The sequence below is a fragment of the Trichechus manatus genome, unplaced genomic scaffold (assembly GCF_000243295.1).
Source record: "Trichechus manatus latirostris isolate Lorelei unplaced genomic scaffold, TriManLat1.0 scaffold00051, whole genome shotgun sequence".
NCBI classification, from domain to species: Eukaryota; Metazoa; Chordata; class Mammalia; order Sirenia; family Trichechidae; genus Trichechus; species Trichechus manatus.
The window spans coordinates 6,061,536-6,077,619 of record NW_004443987.1 but is presented as its reverse complement, the minus strand read 5'-3'; the positions used below and the strand labels follow the sequence as shown (position 1 = coordinate 6,077,619).

At 36.3% G+C, this 16,084-nt stretch overlaps 1 protein-coding gene across 4 annotated transcripts in view; it reads left to right on the top strand.

Annotated features, from left to right (window-relative positions):
* DIAPH2 (diaphanous related formin 2) overlaps window positions 1–16,084 on the top strand; it is a 1,008,160-nt gene that overhangs the window by 501,310 nt on the left and 490,766 nt on the right. For all 4 annotated transcript variants that reach the window (XM_004377544.2, XM_023732386.1, XM_023732385.1 and 1 more), the window contains one exon: window positions 3,558–3,797. In XM_004377544.2, the coding sequence (XP_004377601.1) occupies window positions 3,558–3,797 (240 nt within the window). The remainder of the gene's footprint in view (window positions 1–3,557; window positions 3,798–16,084) is intronic.

Genomic DNA, 16,084 nt, shown 5'->3' with positions numbered 1-16,084 from the left:
CCTACCTCCCCGTACCGTCTTAGCTCCTGATTGGCTTACTGAAGTGTAGGCAGCAGCAGATTGGGGGAAACAAATTCATCTACCCTCATTCCCTGAAACAAAACAAGGAACCAAACAATAAACACAAAAAATTAGCACTTCCTCTTGCCTTTACTAATGTTAACATCATTCTACCTCACAATAGAGTTAAAACCTTAGATCCATGTTTGACTTTTTCCTCTCATAACTGATCAGTTGCTACATCCTGTTGTTCCTTCCACTTACTGTGTGGCAAGCACTTTACATAGACTAGCTAATTTAATCCTCAAAAAATCCCGCCACTTGGCTGCTCTCATTTGTCATTTTACAGATAAGTAAACTGAAGCTTGGAAGGGTTAATGTCCCACAGCATGACAGAGATAGAGCCAGAATTTGAACCAAGGCCACCTCCAGAGTCTTGTCTTTAACTATTGTGCATACTGCTTCTGGCACTCCTGCAGTGCGGAACTGAGGAAAAAGGTCTTGAGGGATGACAGAGACTAATATTTGTTGTTCTGAGTCCAGAACTAGACACATATCATTTCTTCCTTAATACTGTTTCTTGTATCCGTCTCTTCCTTTCTTTTCCTACTGTCGACATCCTAGCTCATTACCTGTTTTTGATAACTTACTGATGGTTTCCTTGCCACTAATCTCTCCATTTTCAAGTAATCATAATTACTGCTTCCAAGAAGCCTTGAGAGGTTGTATGGCTTATTGCTAGAGAGTTTGGGATCTGTAGCCCAAATGCCTGAGTTCAAATCCCCAGGTCTTCAAAATACAGTGTGACTTTGTGTAAGTTACTTTGTATTTCTGTGCCTCACCTTCCTCATCTTTAGAATGAGAATAATAATTCTATCCCCTAGGATTGTTTTGAGAATCAAATGAGTTAATACATGTATAGCTTCTAGAAAAATACTTGGCACAGAGTACTCAATAAGTCTTAATTGCTGTTAATATTGTTCCTACTAACACTGTTAAAGTACACTTTGGTCACACTATTTCTGTTGAAGCTGGGATCAAAAAAATAAATAAATCAAACCCATGCTTTCTGGGTTTTATGAAATCCAGAAAGGATCAAAATTAGAAAGATGTACGTGGTCTTAGAAGTAAAGCAAGACCAAAGGCATATGTAAGCGTAAGTTTTAAATTTCTTGTCTGTCTAGACCAAGGTCACCCTAGTGACTCAGTCACCTACATTACCTATAAAGCATGGCCACATGTTCAGGTACATGGTGAACAGCAGCTTGTAAAAGTGACTCTGTGGCTTTTCATTAACCATGGAGACTGTAAAACTACTCCCTAAGTGTATAAAATGCTAGAAAATTTGTTTCTGTGTTAATGATGGCCAGTTGTGAGGGAAAGGGATGAAAAAATCAAGTGGGGAAGGATTTGGAGACAGTGGTGGAGGCAGATATGAAGGCAGAAAAATACATATAGAAATTCAGATTCTCATGTAAACACATACAAAGGAGACCTGTACATTCATCACTTTGTTGTGATATAACACTTCGATGTGATTAGCTTCCAATTTTATGGCCTTTACATGAACTCTTCAGATGCTTTGGTCCAAATTCTGTCCCTAGAAATATACCTTGGATATTGTTAACTTGTAAGCTTTTTTTTTACACCGTTGTCTCTCTCTGCACCTTCCTTTTGGCCTTGGTTCTGTAAGTGTGTGTGTTCATATATATTGTTAATTAACTACGTATGGTAAAATCACATTAAAAAATATATTCCATTTTATCTCCTCTGCTCTGAAGCTTTTATTAAACATGATAGTCATAAGACTTTAAAGCTTTCTCTTCTTCCAGTGAATATCTCTAGCTCCTAATTTCTGTTTACTTATCTAGAATCATATATCCTGGTTTTATCATTAGCTATAGTTTTCAAGTGTCTATGCTGAGTTTTAATCTACATTTAAGCTTTTCTTTCTTTTTTTTCTTTTTTTTTTGTTACAAATCATGTAAATTTACACTTCATTAAACTGTATCTGTTTTCAAGTATCTGAATTACGGTTTAGGCTAAATATTTTCTTTTAAGATGACAGTTAAATTTATTTTTATAAAATTCATTAACAAATAATATTTTTACATACTGCTTGTCTGGGATTAAGTATATTTTCAGTGAAATAAACCTAGGCTGACTGATATAATTTGATGTCAGTGCCATCACAGACTTGAAGGCACAGCGTTGTCGGAATAAGTAATTTTTACTCTGACTATATACACATATATATTTTTTAATTTGCAATCCTTGTCCTATAGTTACTAAGACTTCCATTTCTGCAGCAGATGTGCACATGTACAAGAGTCTGTGGTGAAGCAAAGAGTCTGTGTTGCTAATGGCTTCCATCTAGGCTTTAGGAAAACTTGGGTAGCCTGGGACACTCCTTGGATCCTGTAGTTCTGTAGCTCACAGCCTCAGCTGATGGGAGCCCCAAAGGCAAACTCTATAAATTTCTTCTACTCTGGTGAAGACTTATGGTTGGCGAGGGTTGTGCCTGTTTCATCTTAATGTCCGGGAACACTCCTGGGAGGGGCTTGTGGCTAGATGGGACCCTCAGGCACAGGAGCACAGAGTGGGAAACAGTCCCAACTGCAGTAGTGACAGCCCATCCTCGCTGGGCCTGGCCACAGGGGACCTCACTGAGAAGGATGCAAGGGTGCGTGCCTGGGTGCTGAGCCCTAGCTAGTAGCACTTTCGCCACCCAGAAGCCTCATCTGATGAGCTAGATTGTAAGCTTTTGGTGATTAGGTGTTGTGCCTTTTACTTGTCACGTGAATACTGAAGAACCAATAGACAGACTTACATAATAATACCGAAAGGGAAAATACAATGTGCACCAATATTATGAAACAAGTAATTAAAACCAAGTTGAACTTTTTTGAACAACATCAATATAGAATTCTTGAATAATGTACTTGAAAGTGAGTTATTGTGATTTCACCATAACCTAATTATTTAATATCAGCATTCTGTCAAGTAGGTGAAATTCTTTAGATTGTATAAAAATATTTAATACAAATTCATAGGTTTAAAAATTATTAAATGCTCAATCAAAGCTAGTTCACTTATTGCAAACAGCATAGTAATAGGTAATTTCTTAGGAAATGTGGTTCCACTTATATTTTCTGTCATCATATACATCTTTTATCTGTGGCCCTAATATTCGCTCAGTTTCAAATATATATATTTTCCTAGTTAACCTCAGGGAAAGATCTTAGCAATTTGAATGCTATAGATGGCTCATGACTGTGCAGTTAATATATAGCAACTATTTAGCTTCAGTAATATTTTATTCATGCTCTAAGGATGCCTTATGTGTTTAAAACTGAACAGCTAGCTGTGTTTTTAAACTTTGATAAACTATTCCATTTGAATGTCTAAAATAAGGAAAAATAACATTTTTTAAAACCCAGAGAGAATTTAATTTTGTGTGGTAATTTTACAGTGTTGTCTATGAAATTATCTCCAATAAAGGGATAAAGTAAGAGATTTTACATGTGTGTTCTTATCGAGCATTCCTTGTCTTACAGATGAGCTCAGTGAAAATGTTACGACCTCGTCTCAATAGCATTCTTTTCAAGCTCACGTTTGAAGAGCACGTAAACAACATCAAACCAAGCATCATAGCAGTAACTCTTGCCTGTGAAGAACTAAAGAAAAGTGAAAGCTTTAACAAACTTTTAGAGTTAATTCTTTTGGTTGGAAACTACATGAACTCAGGCTCAAGAAATGCCCAGTCGTTGGGGTTTAAGATCAACTTCCTTTGTAAGGTAAGATGACATTTCATAATGCTAATTTACAACAATAATCTTCCTCTTTTCTAAGAGAGCGGATACTCTGAGTAGTAATAGTACTTAAACCACTGAATTGTATACTTTAAATGGTCAATTTTATGGTATGTGGATTATGTCAGTTGAAAGAAACAAATAAGTTTTAAAAAATCTTATTAAAATCCAAGAGACTATGCAGATTCTTTGGTAGTATAGTACTGTCAAAGAAAAAAGTATACTGGACAATGTTAAAACAGGCAAAGATGACTATTAAAAGGATTATTGGAAAACAGGGAAAGGAAGTGGAAAGAAGGAACACTGCAGTGGGAGGTAGTAAAGAACTGAGTTCCTACTACTCTTCTGAAACAGAGGTTGGAAAGGGTTTTAAAGTCTCAAGTGTGTTGGTGGAAAAATACTGGAGCACTGGAGCACTGAAGGACGTTTGAGGGAAGCTAAGCAATGAGGCATATTGATCACATGGAGTTAAACTGAAATCACTGTTAAGGGTAGATGAAACATATTCCATCTCGATTTTGTAAGGGCCAGGGAGAGAGGGAAGTCAGGAACGTAGAGTCAGGAAGAAGCCTGTTTAAAGTTTAATCAAACTGAGGGGAATGTTAATGTCATCTTGGTCAGCCATTTTCCAGAACACAGAAGAGTAAGGCAGTTTCCAGGATCATAGGGCTTGGGTAAAATTCAACACTGTCAGTACTAAACTTCTGCTGATTAAATCTTATCGGACTATGTAGAGGGGGAAAAAATGCCTCTATAAAACAGATGCAGTTTTTATATTTATTTTACATCTCCAACAAGTATGAGGAACTAAACTCAATGAAGTAAATGGGCAGAAATGTCTTTTTTTAGTATGTTTTGCTTATTCTCCTTTATGAAAATACTACTCTGGATTGTTGAATATTGTCGCATCACAAAGTTTATACTAGGTATCTAGTGTGTTTACTAAAAGGTTAAAAAAATGCTAACACTAAATATCTTCTTATTGTTTTGGTTGGGCTGTTTCATAGTATTATTTTTGAGACTTAAATTCTTGTGGAAAGTAACAAAACAGAGGAGCCCAAAAATGATCAGATATTTCCATTTCTGGGCTAGAGCAAACCACCTTATTCAAGGAAAAGATATCTCTGTTGCAGAAAGAAAACTGAACAGACTCTGAGGTAAGGGATTGTAAGACAAGCTGAGTGTGAAAATAAATCTGAAAACAAGCAATCTGTCTTTGACATCTCACCAATCTTTCTTTGTTTCTTCTTCTTTCACATCTGAAAACATTGTAGAACTTTGGTTAGTTCTTGAAGTGTATTATTACAAGAATTCCAAATCTAGGAATGGATATGAATTTCTTTTCTATTCATGCATTAAATAAATGTTCATTGCATATACATGAGGTATCATTTTCATATGTATCAGAAATGATTTGCTCCTGGTAATTCTAACCCACATAGACACAGAAAATGTCCTTTATAGATAATAGAATGTATAATGGAATTGTGAGTGTGTGTTTACTTCTGATTTACTTTTGAGGAGCATAAGGCAAGAGAACAAAGGAAACTAGGGATGCTAGATTTGGTCAAAAAAACATTTTTACTCCCTTTTCTTATTATATCAGGGCACATGTGGAATTATTTGCTAAGGCCTGAGAGAATAAGGCAATACTTGTAATAAATTGGAATAAATCATAGCAAGATTTGTAGGATAAAACTAAATATTTAGGACATTTTCTTTGTATCATATACCACGTAAAATATCCAATGCAGATAAAGTGATCTCTTAACAAGATGCTACTTGTTTAGAGCACATGATATATGCACAGTGAGTGTCCTTGGTTGAAGATTATTAAAGTATTATTAATTAAAAAAATACAATTAGAAATTTGTATTGTATGCCTATTTCACATTTAGTTCATATTTAAAAAGATGTTTTAAGCAAACTATACTAATTTGAACAAAAATATATCTTTACTTTTGTTTCTTAATTTCATGCTATTCAGATTATTTACATGAACTGACTTCTTTAAAGCAAAAATGAGTAAGTAATTTATACACAGGAACAAAAGATTATATTAATCTCACAGAAGGATTTTTCATTTACATCTTATATTTTGGAGAAAACCTTCTCCCTGTCATCTACCCGTCAAATAAAAGTTCTTCCATACAACGCTGATCTGACATCTATCGCTAGAGGTATGCTCAAAGGATTCAGCACAAAAACTTTTGCCAACTTCAAATAAAATAAAAAATAATCTTGTGGGAAATACTATCATGTAGTAATGGGTGTTCTAAAAGAGAAAAAAGTGAAGGTTTTTAAATGTCTCCTCTTCCCCCCGCCCCACCCCATTTTTCAGTAAGATTTTTGTCTCCTTAGAAATACCTCTAGGGAACTACTTGTCATTAGGGAAGAGAAATATGATATACATGCATGAGAGTTCCATGATGTCTAGAATTACAAGGATGTTCCTGGAGTATAAAGGATTCTGAGTAGATGTAAATGTCTAAAATGACAGAAATTTACTGAAGTACGTAGAAATAGCTTAGGTCTGTAATCTGTTCAAAACTGAATTAACTAACTTCCGATGTGTGATTAGCTAGAGTGGCTGTCAAATTCCAGTTATATTATCAGAGATTACTTGGTTGGTTTTTCTTATTGATTTCTTAAAACAAAAAAAAAAAAGTAGAGGAAACTTCCCTTATAAAGCTCTGATTATGCTTTAAAATGATATCCTTTACCCATCAAAATTCTAATGATAATTTCCTTTCTAAGTGAATTTAAGCTGTAATTCATGGCTTTTCACAAGAAGCGATAGAGTATGTTAAAATATTCAGTTAGTTAAAAGGGAGACATGGTATAAGCAGTTAAAGTTGTCAGATGTCTGTCTTGTAGGAAGGTAATACATGCAGTCCCTGGGTTACTTGAACGAGATTCTTTCCTGAGTGTATCTTTAAATCAAATTGTAGGTAAATCAGAACAGGTACAATGGTTCTTACTTAGCCTTACTTTAGTGCAATAAAAAGCTCGAGGTTGGTTCAATCATTTCAAATCGAGGGCAAATTTAAATAACATTAAAGGGCAAGTGGGAATTGTATATAAGTAAGACGTTTATAATCAGGGAACTTACTGTATAAAAAATTCAGATGATCACGATTGGCTGCTGTGATATTTGGGAAGAAAAGGAAAACAGATGGGTTAACCAAAATGTCAAGCAACACTAAAGGGTATCATTACTGTAAGTACTACCCTCACCACAAAGTGCTTTCTTCATTTACAGCGGTGAATTATTACCTTGTGAATCACCAAACCGGTGTGCTGAACTGTAGGTTATTAAAATTTGAGCCAATAGCACTGCTACTCATTTATCATTTTTGTTTTCACTATGTAATAACATATAATTTTCATAAGAGCAGAACATTTAAAAAATACTGAGCACTTCCTATGCACTAAACTTTGTGGGTGTATCAGATAAGGATCTTTGTTTGTAAGCAACAGAAACTGACTTTGCCTGACTTAAGTGAAAAAGGAATTTACTGTAAGGATTTGAGGTGACTCAGCCAGAAACTGAGGAAAAGCTGAACAACTTGGCCTTTAAAAGGACAGCAACTATGGCAGTTCTGAGAAATGAGGTAACAGGAACTAATTGAGAGTCTTTACAGGATGTTGCCTTTGGGATAAATCAGCTCCAACTATTGTCCCCCTCCTTTCTCTGTGTTTAATTCAAATTCTAATTAGAAGGAGAAACTGATTGGCCTAGTGTGGATTACTAGAACATCCCTTGTCCAAGGGAAGGCAAAGAACCTTGATTGACAGTGTTACCAAAACTACATATGATGAGGGATTCGTCTTGACCTTAAGAATGCTGTTATCAAAGATAGAGATAACAAAGTTTAGGGGTAGGTGAAAGAATACTAGGCAGAAACAAACAAAAACAGAACCAAAGAGATGGTTAGTACACTAGGGAGATACATAGATACCTAAAAGCACACACAAAGACCTCAAAAAGTTTGTCATAAGAGTTGGGTAGCCAGCAAATATACATACAGAATATTTAAATAAAATCACAGGATACATTGTCAGTGAATGCCCAAATTAATGGCTATTGAGATGTGCAAGGGTTCAGAGGGGGAAGGCTCTTTGGTGGGTGGAGGGGAGTGGTGCTGGTAAATTGAAACAGGATCTTGAAGGATAGGTGGGATTGGGTGTATGAAGGGAAGAAGTCATAATCTTATAAGAAAGGAGAACACGGGGCTCAGAACCTTCATTTTAGCTCCCACTGTTCCAATTATTAGCCACGTTTTTATGGCTGAGTCACTCAACCTCTCTGAACCTCAGTTTCTTTATCTATAAAAGAGGATATATACTGACTCCTGTTTATTTTCATAGAGCTGTTTTCAGGGCCAAATAAAATAATCTGTGTCAGAGCAGATATATAGACGTACTTATCAGAAAATTTTATTTATAAGAAAAAAATAACAGCTGTCTTATAGCAATAAAATTTGGAAATAATGTAATCCAGGAGAAGTTCTAGAAAAAACCTAAGAAAAAATCCTACATAATTATTCCAAAAATTTCAGTATCTAATCATTTTTAGCTGAAATGATGTGGATTATGTTTATATAAACCTGGAATATTAGCATAAAAAGGTATCTTGTGTAGCCTCTTTATAGATGAGAAAACTAATGCTAATATATATCTTAACCTATATTATATCCCCAGTGTCTATTATATATGAAGTCCTAAATAAAAGCCAGGGAATTTTGCTCAGAGAAGTAAAATGCTTTTTGGTTAGGTTCATAAAGCTGGATAGTATGACCAACCTGCCTTGTTTGCCTCGGACTAAGGGCCTTCCTGGGATGCAGGATGCTAAAATCGTGACCATCCGAGACAAACTGAGACAGTTGGTTACCCTAGTTATGGAACTAGAAGAATGACCCTGTCCTCCTAATTACACTCCACTACCAAAAACCAAAACCAAACCCATTGCCGTTGAGTCAATTCCAACTCATAGAAACTGTATAGGACAGTGTAGAACAGCCCCATAGGGTTTCCAAAGAGTGGCTGGTGGCTTTGAACTGCTGACCATTTGGTTAGCAGCTGAACTCCACACTCTATTCCTTTTTTTTTTTTTTTTAAATATGTAATTGGAACAGCTTGCCGTTTTCCTTTCCTTGCAATGTACCTTTCTACTACTCTTCATCTAGTTTTTTGTCCTTCAGCTCACCTGTTTTTGCCCATCAACTCCTCTTCTCTGGTCCACACTGCACTTTGTCAGGGTAATTATTATAGTACTACTCACACTTTGCCGGAGCCCTGGTGGTGCAGTGGTTAATAGCTAGGCTGCTAGGCAGTTCAAATCCACCAGCAGCTCCTTGGAAACCATATGGGTAGATCTGCTCTAACCTATAGGGTCCCTATGAGTTGGAATGGACTCTATAGCAATGGGTTGGGTGTTTTGGTTTGATATTCACACATTACTATTATTATTTTATTTAGCTTTCTCCTTCACAAGACTCAGAACTCCTTGAAGTCTGGATGGTATATCTTATCCTATATTATATCCCCAGCATCTATTATATATGAAGCTCTAAATAAAAGCCAGGGGGTTTTGAGTAAGGATTTGTTGTGACTATTCAGCATAGGTGTTAACTTTTTTTCAAAGTGAGAGAATTTTGTTCCTTACAGATATAAGGGCTATATATTTTTTACCAGCAAAACTATTGAATATTTAGTTGTAAGACTTTGTTGTGGTTATATTTAAAAACATAAAAATAATATTGTTTGCTACAATTATAAGCCATCAATTCACCTTCAAATATGGGTTAATAAATAGATTAACATTTGAGACTACTAATTTAAAACCAAATATATTTTTGCAAATAACCACTATAGGATATACTGAAAGACACCCTAGCAAACATCAATAAATCTTGTTCAGTAGTCGACATATTTGGTTGGCTGTGTTTTTACTGTTTACAAAATGCTTTCCTTGTGATTTAGGGAGGTTAAGTATTATTAACCACATTTTGTAAATTAGGAAACCAAAGCCCATCGATAGTATGCAATGTTTCCCAATATTAAAAAGCTAGGAAATGTCCAAGCTGGAACCTGAATCTAGGTTTTCTGTCTCCAAAACCTGTTTCATTTTCCGTGTAGAGCACTGCCTCTCATTGCATTGTTTGCTGATATGTGCCTCGTTTAAAAGAAGCATTATAGAAGCAACTATGGCACTCACAGAGTTCTAGAAATGAGGAAAAACCACATGTTGATTTTCTTGGCTTGCTTGCAGCCTCCAAAACTTAGAATCTATCGTTTTTAATTTAAATTCAGTTAGACGTACTTCGAGGCATGTTAATAGGTTTCTCTTCTGCTAATAGATCGTAATGTATCCAGGCAGCAGAGCTTATACATTTGTAATAAAATAGCACCTCATAATCTGAATAATTATACAGGTATTGCTTGACTTTGTTTAGGATCTCAGAGCATATCATTTTTGCCTGGGTAAAGTTGACTGGTGTTCTCTATATTTTGCAAATGAGGATCAGCTTTCCAGAGAGATGACTTACCCAGTATCACTTGGTGACAGAGACAGAGTTAGGATCCAACTTTTCCTGGGACTCTTATTATTTCAGTGAGTCATGCTCATATTTGGAATTTGCATTGACTCTTGCTTCACTGAAATATACTTTCTTCTATGAGACAATGTTTAGTACTAGTTGAATTGGGGGATGATGAGGAACCTTGGTGGCACAGTGGTTAAGCACTCGGCTGCTAACCAGAAGATTGGCAGTTCGAACCCACCAGCCACTCCTCGGGAAAAAGATGCGACAGTCTACTTCTGTAAAGATTACAGCCTTGGCTGTGGGGACCATGGTCTCGGGGAACATCAAGCTCATTTGGAGTAACATAGTTTATAAAGAAAATGTTCTACAATCTACCTTGGTGAGTAGCGTCTGGGGTCTTAAAAGCCTGTGAGCAGCCATCTAAGATACTCCACCGGTTTCATCCCTTCGGGAGTAAGGGAGAATGAAGAAAACAAAATACGAGGCAAAGATTCGTCCAAAGGACTAATGGACTACAACTACCACGGCCTCCACCAGACTGAGTCCAGCACAACTAGATGGTGCCTGGCTGCCACCACTGACTGCTCTCACAGGGATCACAACAGAGGGTCCTGGACAGAGGTGGAGAAAAATGTAGAACAAAATTCTAACTCACAATGCCCAAAGACCAGACTTACTGGCCTGACAGAGACTGGAGAAACCCTGAGAGTATGGCCCCCGGACACCGTTTTATCTCAGTAATGAAGTCACCCCCGAGGTTCACCATTCAGCCAAAAATTAGAAAGACCCATAAAACAAAATGAGACTAATGGGGCACAACCGCCCAGGGACAAGGACCAGAAGGCAGGAGGGGACAGGAAAGCTGGTAATAGGGAACCCACGGTCGAGAAGGGACAGTGTTGACATGTCGTGGGGTTGTTAACCATTGTCATAAAACAATATGTGTACTAACTGCTGAATGAGAAACTATTCTGTCAACCTTCATCTAAAGTACAATTTAAAAAAAATTAAGAAAAAAAAAGATTACAGCCTTGGAAACCCTATCGTGCAGTTCTACCCTGTCGTATAGGGTCGCTATGAATTGGAATTGACTCGACATCAACAGGTTTTTTTGGTTTTGATGGTTGATAAATAGCTGGAAAAAAATGACTTTGCAGTGTATAATTGGTCTTGGAAAAATTCTATGTAAGGGAAGATTAGACTCACGATCATGTATGGGATGAGATGGGATGTTATATCCTATTTCCAGGCTCTCCTTTTTCTCTCTATAGGCCATTTAAACTTACCTTCCTGTCAAGCTGTTCATAGCAAAGTTTTCAGTTGGTGATCTCTCCAAATAACTGGTTGTTAATCAGTGATATAAGATCCCATGCTACAGTACAATGCAGAGGAGCTAATTTGTTACTTTTCATTGGATAATGGCATTATACAATATAGTGACACACTATACCCTTTCTTCATAATTCATGACGAATGGACACAAGCATTTCAATTTAAGGGTCTGTATATGCCTCATTATATTACACTGAAGCAAAAACATTTGCCATTTCTGTCCTCTGAAATAACTAAGTACTATAGGATGACACAAAGCCAGTATATTATTCTTAATTTTAAATAGTTTCCTTTGTTCAGCTTATTTGATGGTTGACCTTTATTTAAGTCCATTGTGTTTTATTGTAGTGTACTTAATGGGCTCTCATCATTGAGAACTACTGAATAGTTGCTTGAGCTTTTGTGGTACTATGCCAGTGCTGATATTTTAAATTCAGTTTTTATAATCAGGTCACGAGTTTTTGTTTCGAACAGTTCTTCATGTAAATCAATACACCAAAATTTGTAATTTTAAAACAGCAAGCTCTAATATTAACTTAAGTCAATAGCTCCATAAGTGTTTAAAATTATAGAACACTAAATTTACTGTTTTCAAAGAAATAATTCTCAGTAAAGTCTTTTAATTTCCATATGTTTCTTGTTATATACCCTAAAACACATACCATTAATCAGTGCATACAGACTTCTGCAAGTAGGCCAATGCTAATACTGAAAGATTGCATCCGTCATTTAGTTTCTTCAATAATAAAGATACTTGTATACCAGCTCAGATATTTAATCCAGAGTCCTCACATTAAATGCCCTTCATCCCATTTAAAATACGAATAAAACACAGGCCACTTCTTCTAGGTTTATCTTCTTTACAAATGCAGCCCTCTAAAAATTGGAAACTTGAAATCATGGCTCCCTGATTTTGTAATCCCATGAATACACTACAGTGTAGTTTTATGATTGTCCTTCAGTTAGAAAATCAGCTGTTTTCCCACTGCTGATATGTAGGATACCTAGTCTACTTATTTATCTGTATACTATAGCAGTCTACACATATGGATTAACAGAGTAGAAAGAAATTTGGTGAAGGTAGTATTTGTTTCTGTCTTTAGAGGTGCTTTATTCTGAAACAGTGATCTCAATTTTCCCATATGGTCACATAGTTTCTAGGTTTATGTTAATGTGGAGATGCATTATATCTTACATATTCTCCATAGTCTACATTAAGAAATTGAAATGGGAAAGAAGGCTAACTGATAAGTCAATCACAGCAAGGGCACAGGAATTAAAGTTTGTAGATGTACTTCTTCAGGTTGGTATGGTTATGAAAGAGGGTGTCTATCAGAATATCTTTGTGGAAAACTTGAGGCCTGGTTAAAAGAAAGAGACAAATGAACAAACTCACACCTTTATTCTTCTACATGCCTCTAAAAGTACAAAGAACCCATGAACTTATCTAAACATTTTTCTCTAAGGTGAAATATTCATTAATTTACATTCATTGGTGCAAATTAGTCAGCTAATACTTTAAATGTAACACTTGTTTGTTTTCTCAGAATTTGATTACATCTGTTTAGATATTATCACGTTTATAACACTATAGTTAGGTTGTGTGAAAACTTCATTATGCCCCCCCGCCTAATTTTCAGCTTATTAAATTCTATGGAGAACAGTAGTTTATAAATGCAATTTGTCTGATGCAGCTTCATTAGTATTCCTTGTCAATACTGACTGCTTTGGAGATTCATCTTTTTTTGTTTCTTTCTTCAACATTTATTTCTGCCTATATAAATGTATTCTGCCACCTAAATATGCACGCGCGCACGCACACACACACACACACACACACACACACACACACACACAAAAATACCCACACCCCAAGCCATTTACTGTGATTTTTAATATTAGGAAGCCTATACTGCTATCTTTGGAGCCCTGGTGGTGCAGTGGGCAGTGGTTAAGAGCTATGGCTGCAGACCAAAAGGTCAGCAGTTCCCATCCACCATCTGCTCCTTGGAAACCCTATGGAGCAGTTCTGCTCTGTCCTTTAGGGTTGCTATGAGTCGGAATCGACTCGATGGCAGTGTATTTTTTTTTAATAATGCTATCTCTGATTTTACCTTATATGATAGTTCTCCTTGCCTCCTGGATGTCTAGTTAACTTGCTGTGGGGGGGGTATATATGAATATATGTAGTACACACTTGCCATGTGTACTAGCTATGCCTAGTTATTGTTTTATCTTATAAAACCACATCACCTTGTTTACTGGAAGAGAGTCCAATTTTGAGAAACTGTTGTATTGATGGAAGGCCAAGGAAAAGGAATTAAGAGAGAATGAGAAGTGAGAATCAGGGAATATTTTCAGAATTGGATAATCAGAGAGAAACAGGATCAAATTAAATATCTCTTTATTATTGTGCATAAATTGACAGACTTATAAAGGGCATTTCAAAATGAAAAGAGTTAGTAAATTATGTTCCTCATCTTCTACCAATAATAATTATTCAAAAGTCAACAATTTGTATTTGTATATAAAACTATAGTGAGGGAAGTAATTTGTTTCCTTAGAGGACTCATGTATGGCTTGGTTTATGACTTGTTTAATACAGGTGCATTTCAAGGAAACAAAACAATTGAATATATATTTTCTTTCATTTGTTATTTTATCCTCATTCACTGATATAAAAAAAAACACAGTCAAATCAATCCTGTGCCATAACTATACTTGTCCAAGTTGTGACTAAATACTAACAGATACAGTTAACAGCTTTGTTGGGCAGTATGGCTGGTGGAGATTAATAATGCTCTAGTTTACAAAAAAACTTTTTTTGTTTCTTGGTGAGTCCCCATATATCAGGGGTGGTAATAAACAATTTCAGCACTGGAGCAGACAAAAAAAAATTTATGGGAATAGCTGTAGATCTTACTTGGTTCACCACAATGGCTGTTTCCCTAGAGGATTTAAATGAACCCAGCTGGCTTATATTCTGTGAATTGCTGTAGTCATTTTCTGGGTTTAATCTTATGTCTGATTTTGTAATTCTCACAGTGGGGGAAAGTTGACATCATGAACAGCATTTAGTGAATATAATTAGTAAGTTTGAAAACAAATGCCTTTTTATTCTATAAAAGTGTTGTTCAAAGGAGATTTCAACCCTGTGTGAGAGTGTTGTTCAAAAAACATGGCTACTGTGACTGAATGTGTTCCATCATTCTACAAACTGATTTTCCTGTCAAGGTAATCCTAATGAAGGCATTGTACAAATTTAAGGAAGAGACCTGACTACCATGGAAGGAGGGTTAAAAAGGGGCAATTAATGCTAAAAAAATTCTGAACACCCAATTATCGCCATGATGGTTTTAGAGAATATTAGAAGTATTTAAACACACACACACACGTGTGCATATATATGTGTGTATATGCACACTATATACGTATACTTTTTAGTGAGTAATCAGGCAGCAACTTGGCCACAGTTATTGAACCCTTACTCTCTGTGGAAACCTGTGCTAGATAGATACTTTGCAGGCATAGGGAGAAATAAAACATACATCTCTTGTTCTTGAGGAGCTTATGAGCTACTTGCAAGTTATAGAGGGAGATAGGGAGAAGGAGAGTAGGAGGAGGGAGAGGAAGAGCTTTGATAGAATAACATACACATACAATAAGTTATGTTGTTTATAAACACTGGTTAACTAAGTATAAAGAACAATAAAGTAATTTGGTAGATGATATCTGATCCTCTAAAGCAGGCCTACTTCTTTGGAAAGGAAAAGAACAATAGTAGCCCCATTTACAACATGTACTTTTCTTTTCTCCCCCAAATAGCTCTTAGACCTTGCTTTTCCTGACTTCTGTCGTGGGAAAAAGCAAAAAGCCTTGCCATTCTTTCTTTTCTATTCCTTTCTCTATCTCTGTGTGTCTCTCTCTCTCTCTACTTGGGATACTCTCTTATTTGTTATGGTACCCGTTAAGACATCTTTAAGGAGCCCTTGTGGCAAAATGTTTAAGTGCTCAGTTGCTAACCAAAAGGTTGGCAGTTTGAGCCCACACAGTGGCGGCTCCACAGGAGAAAGACCTAGTATCTTAGTCTAGTTTCCTAGAGAAGCAAAACCAGTAAAGCGTATAAATATATATAGAGAGAGATTTATATGAAGGAAACAGCTCACGCAATTGTAGAGGCTGTAACGTCCCAAGTCCAGGGATCAGGATAGAGGCTTCTCCTGATTCGTGGAGTCACAGGGGCTGGTGAACCCAAGATCAGCAGATTAGAGAGCTCGGCTCTTGTTCACAGGCTGTGAAGATCAACGAATCCCAAGATCAGCAGATAAGCTGCTAGCTCAAATCCCAAGAACTTGAGGTCGGACGAACAGGAGGCAGCTGCAGGATCCAGAG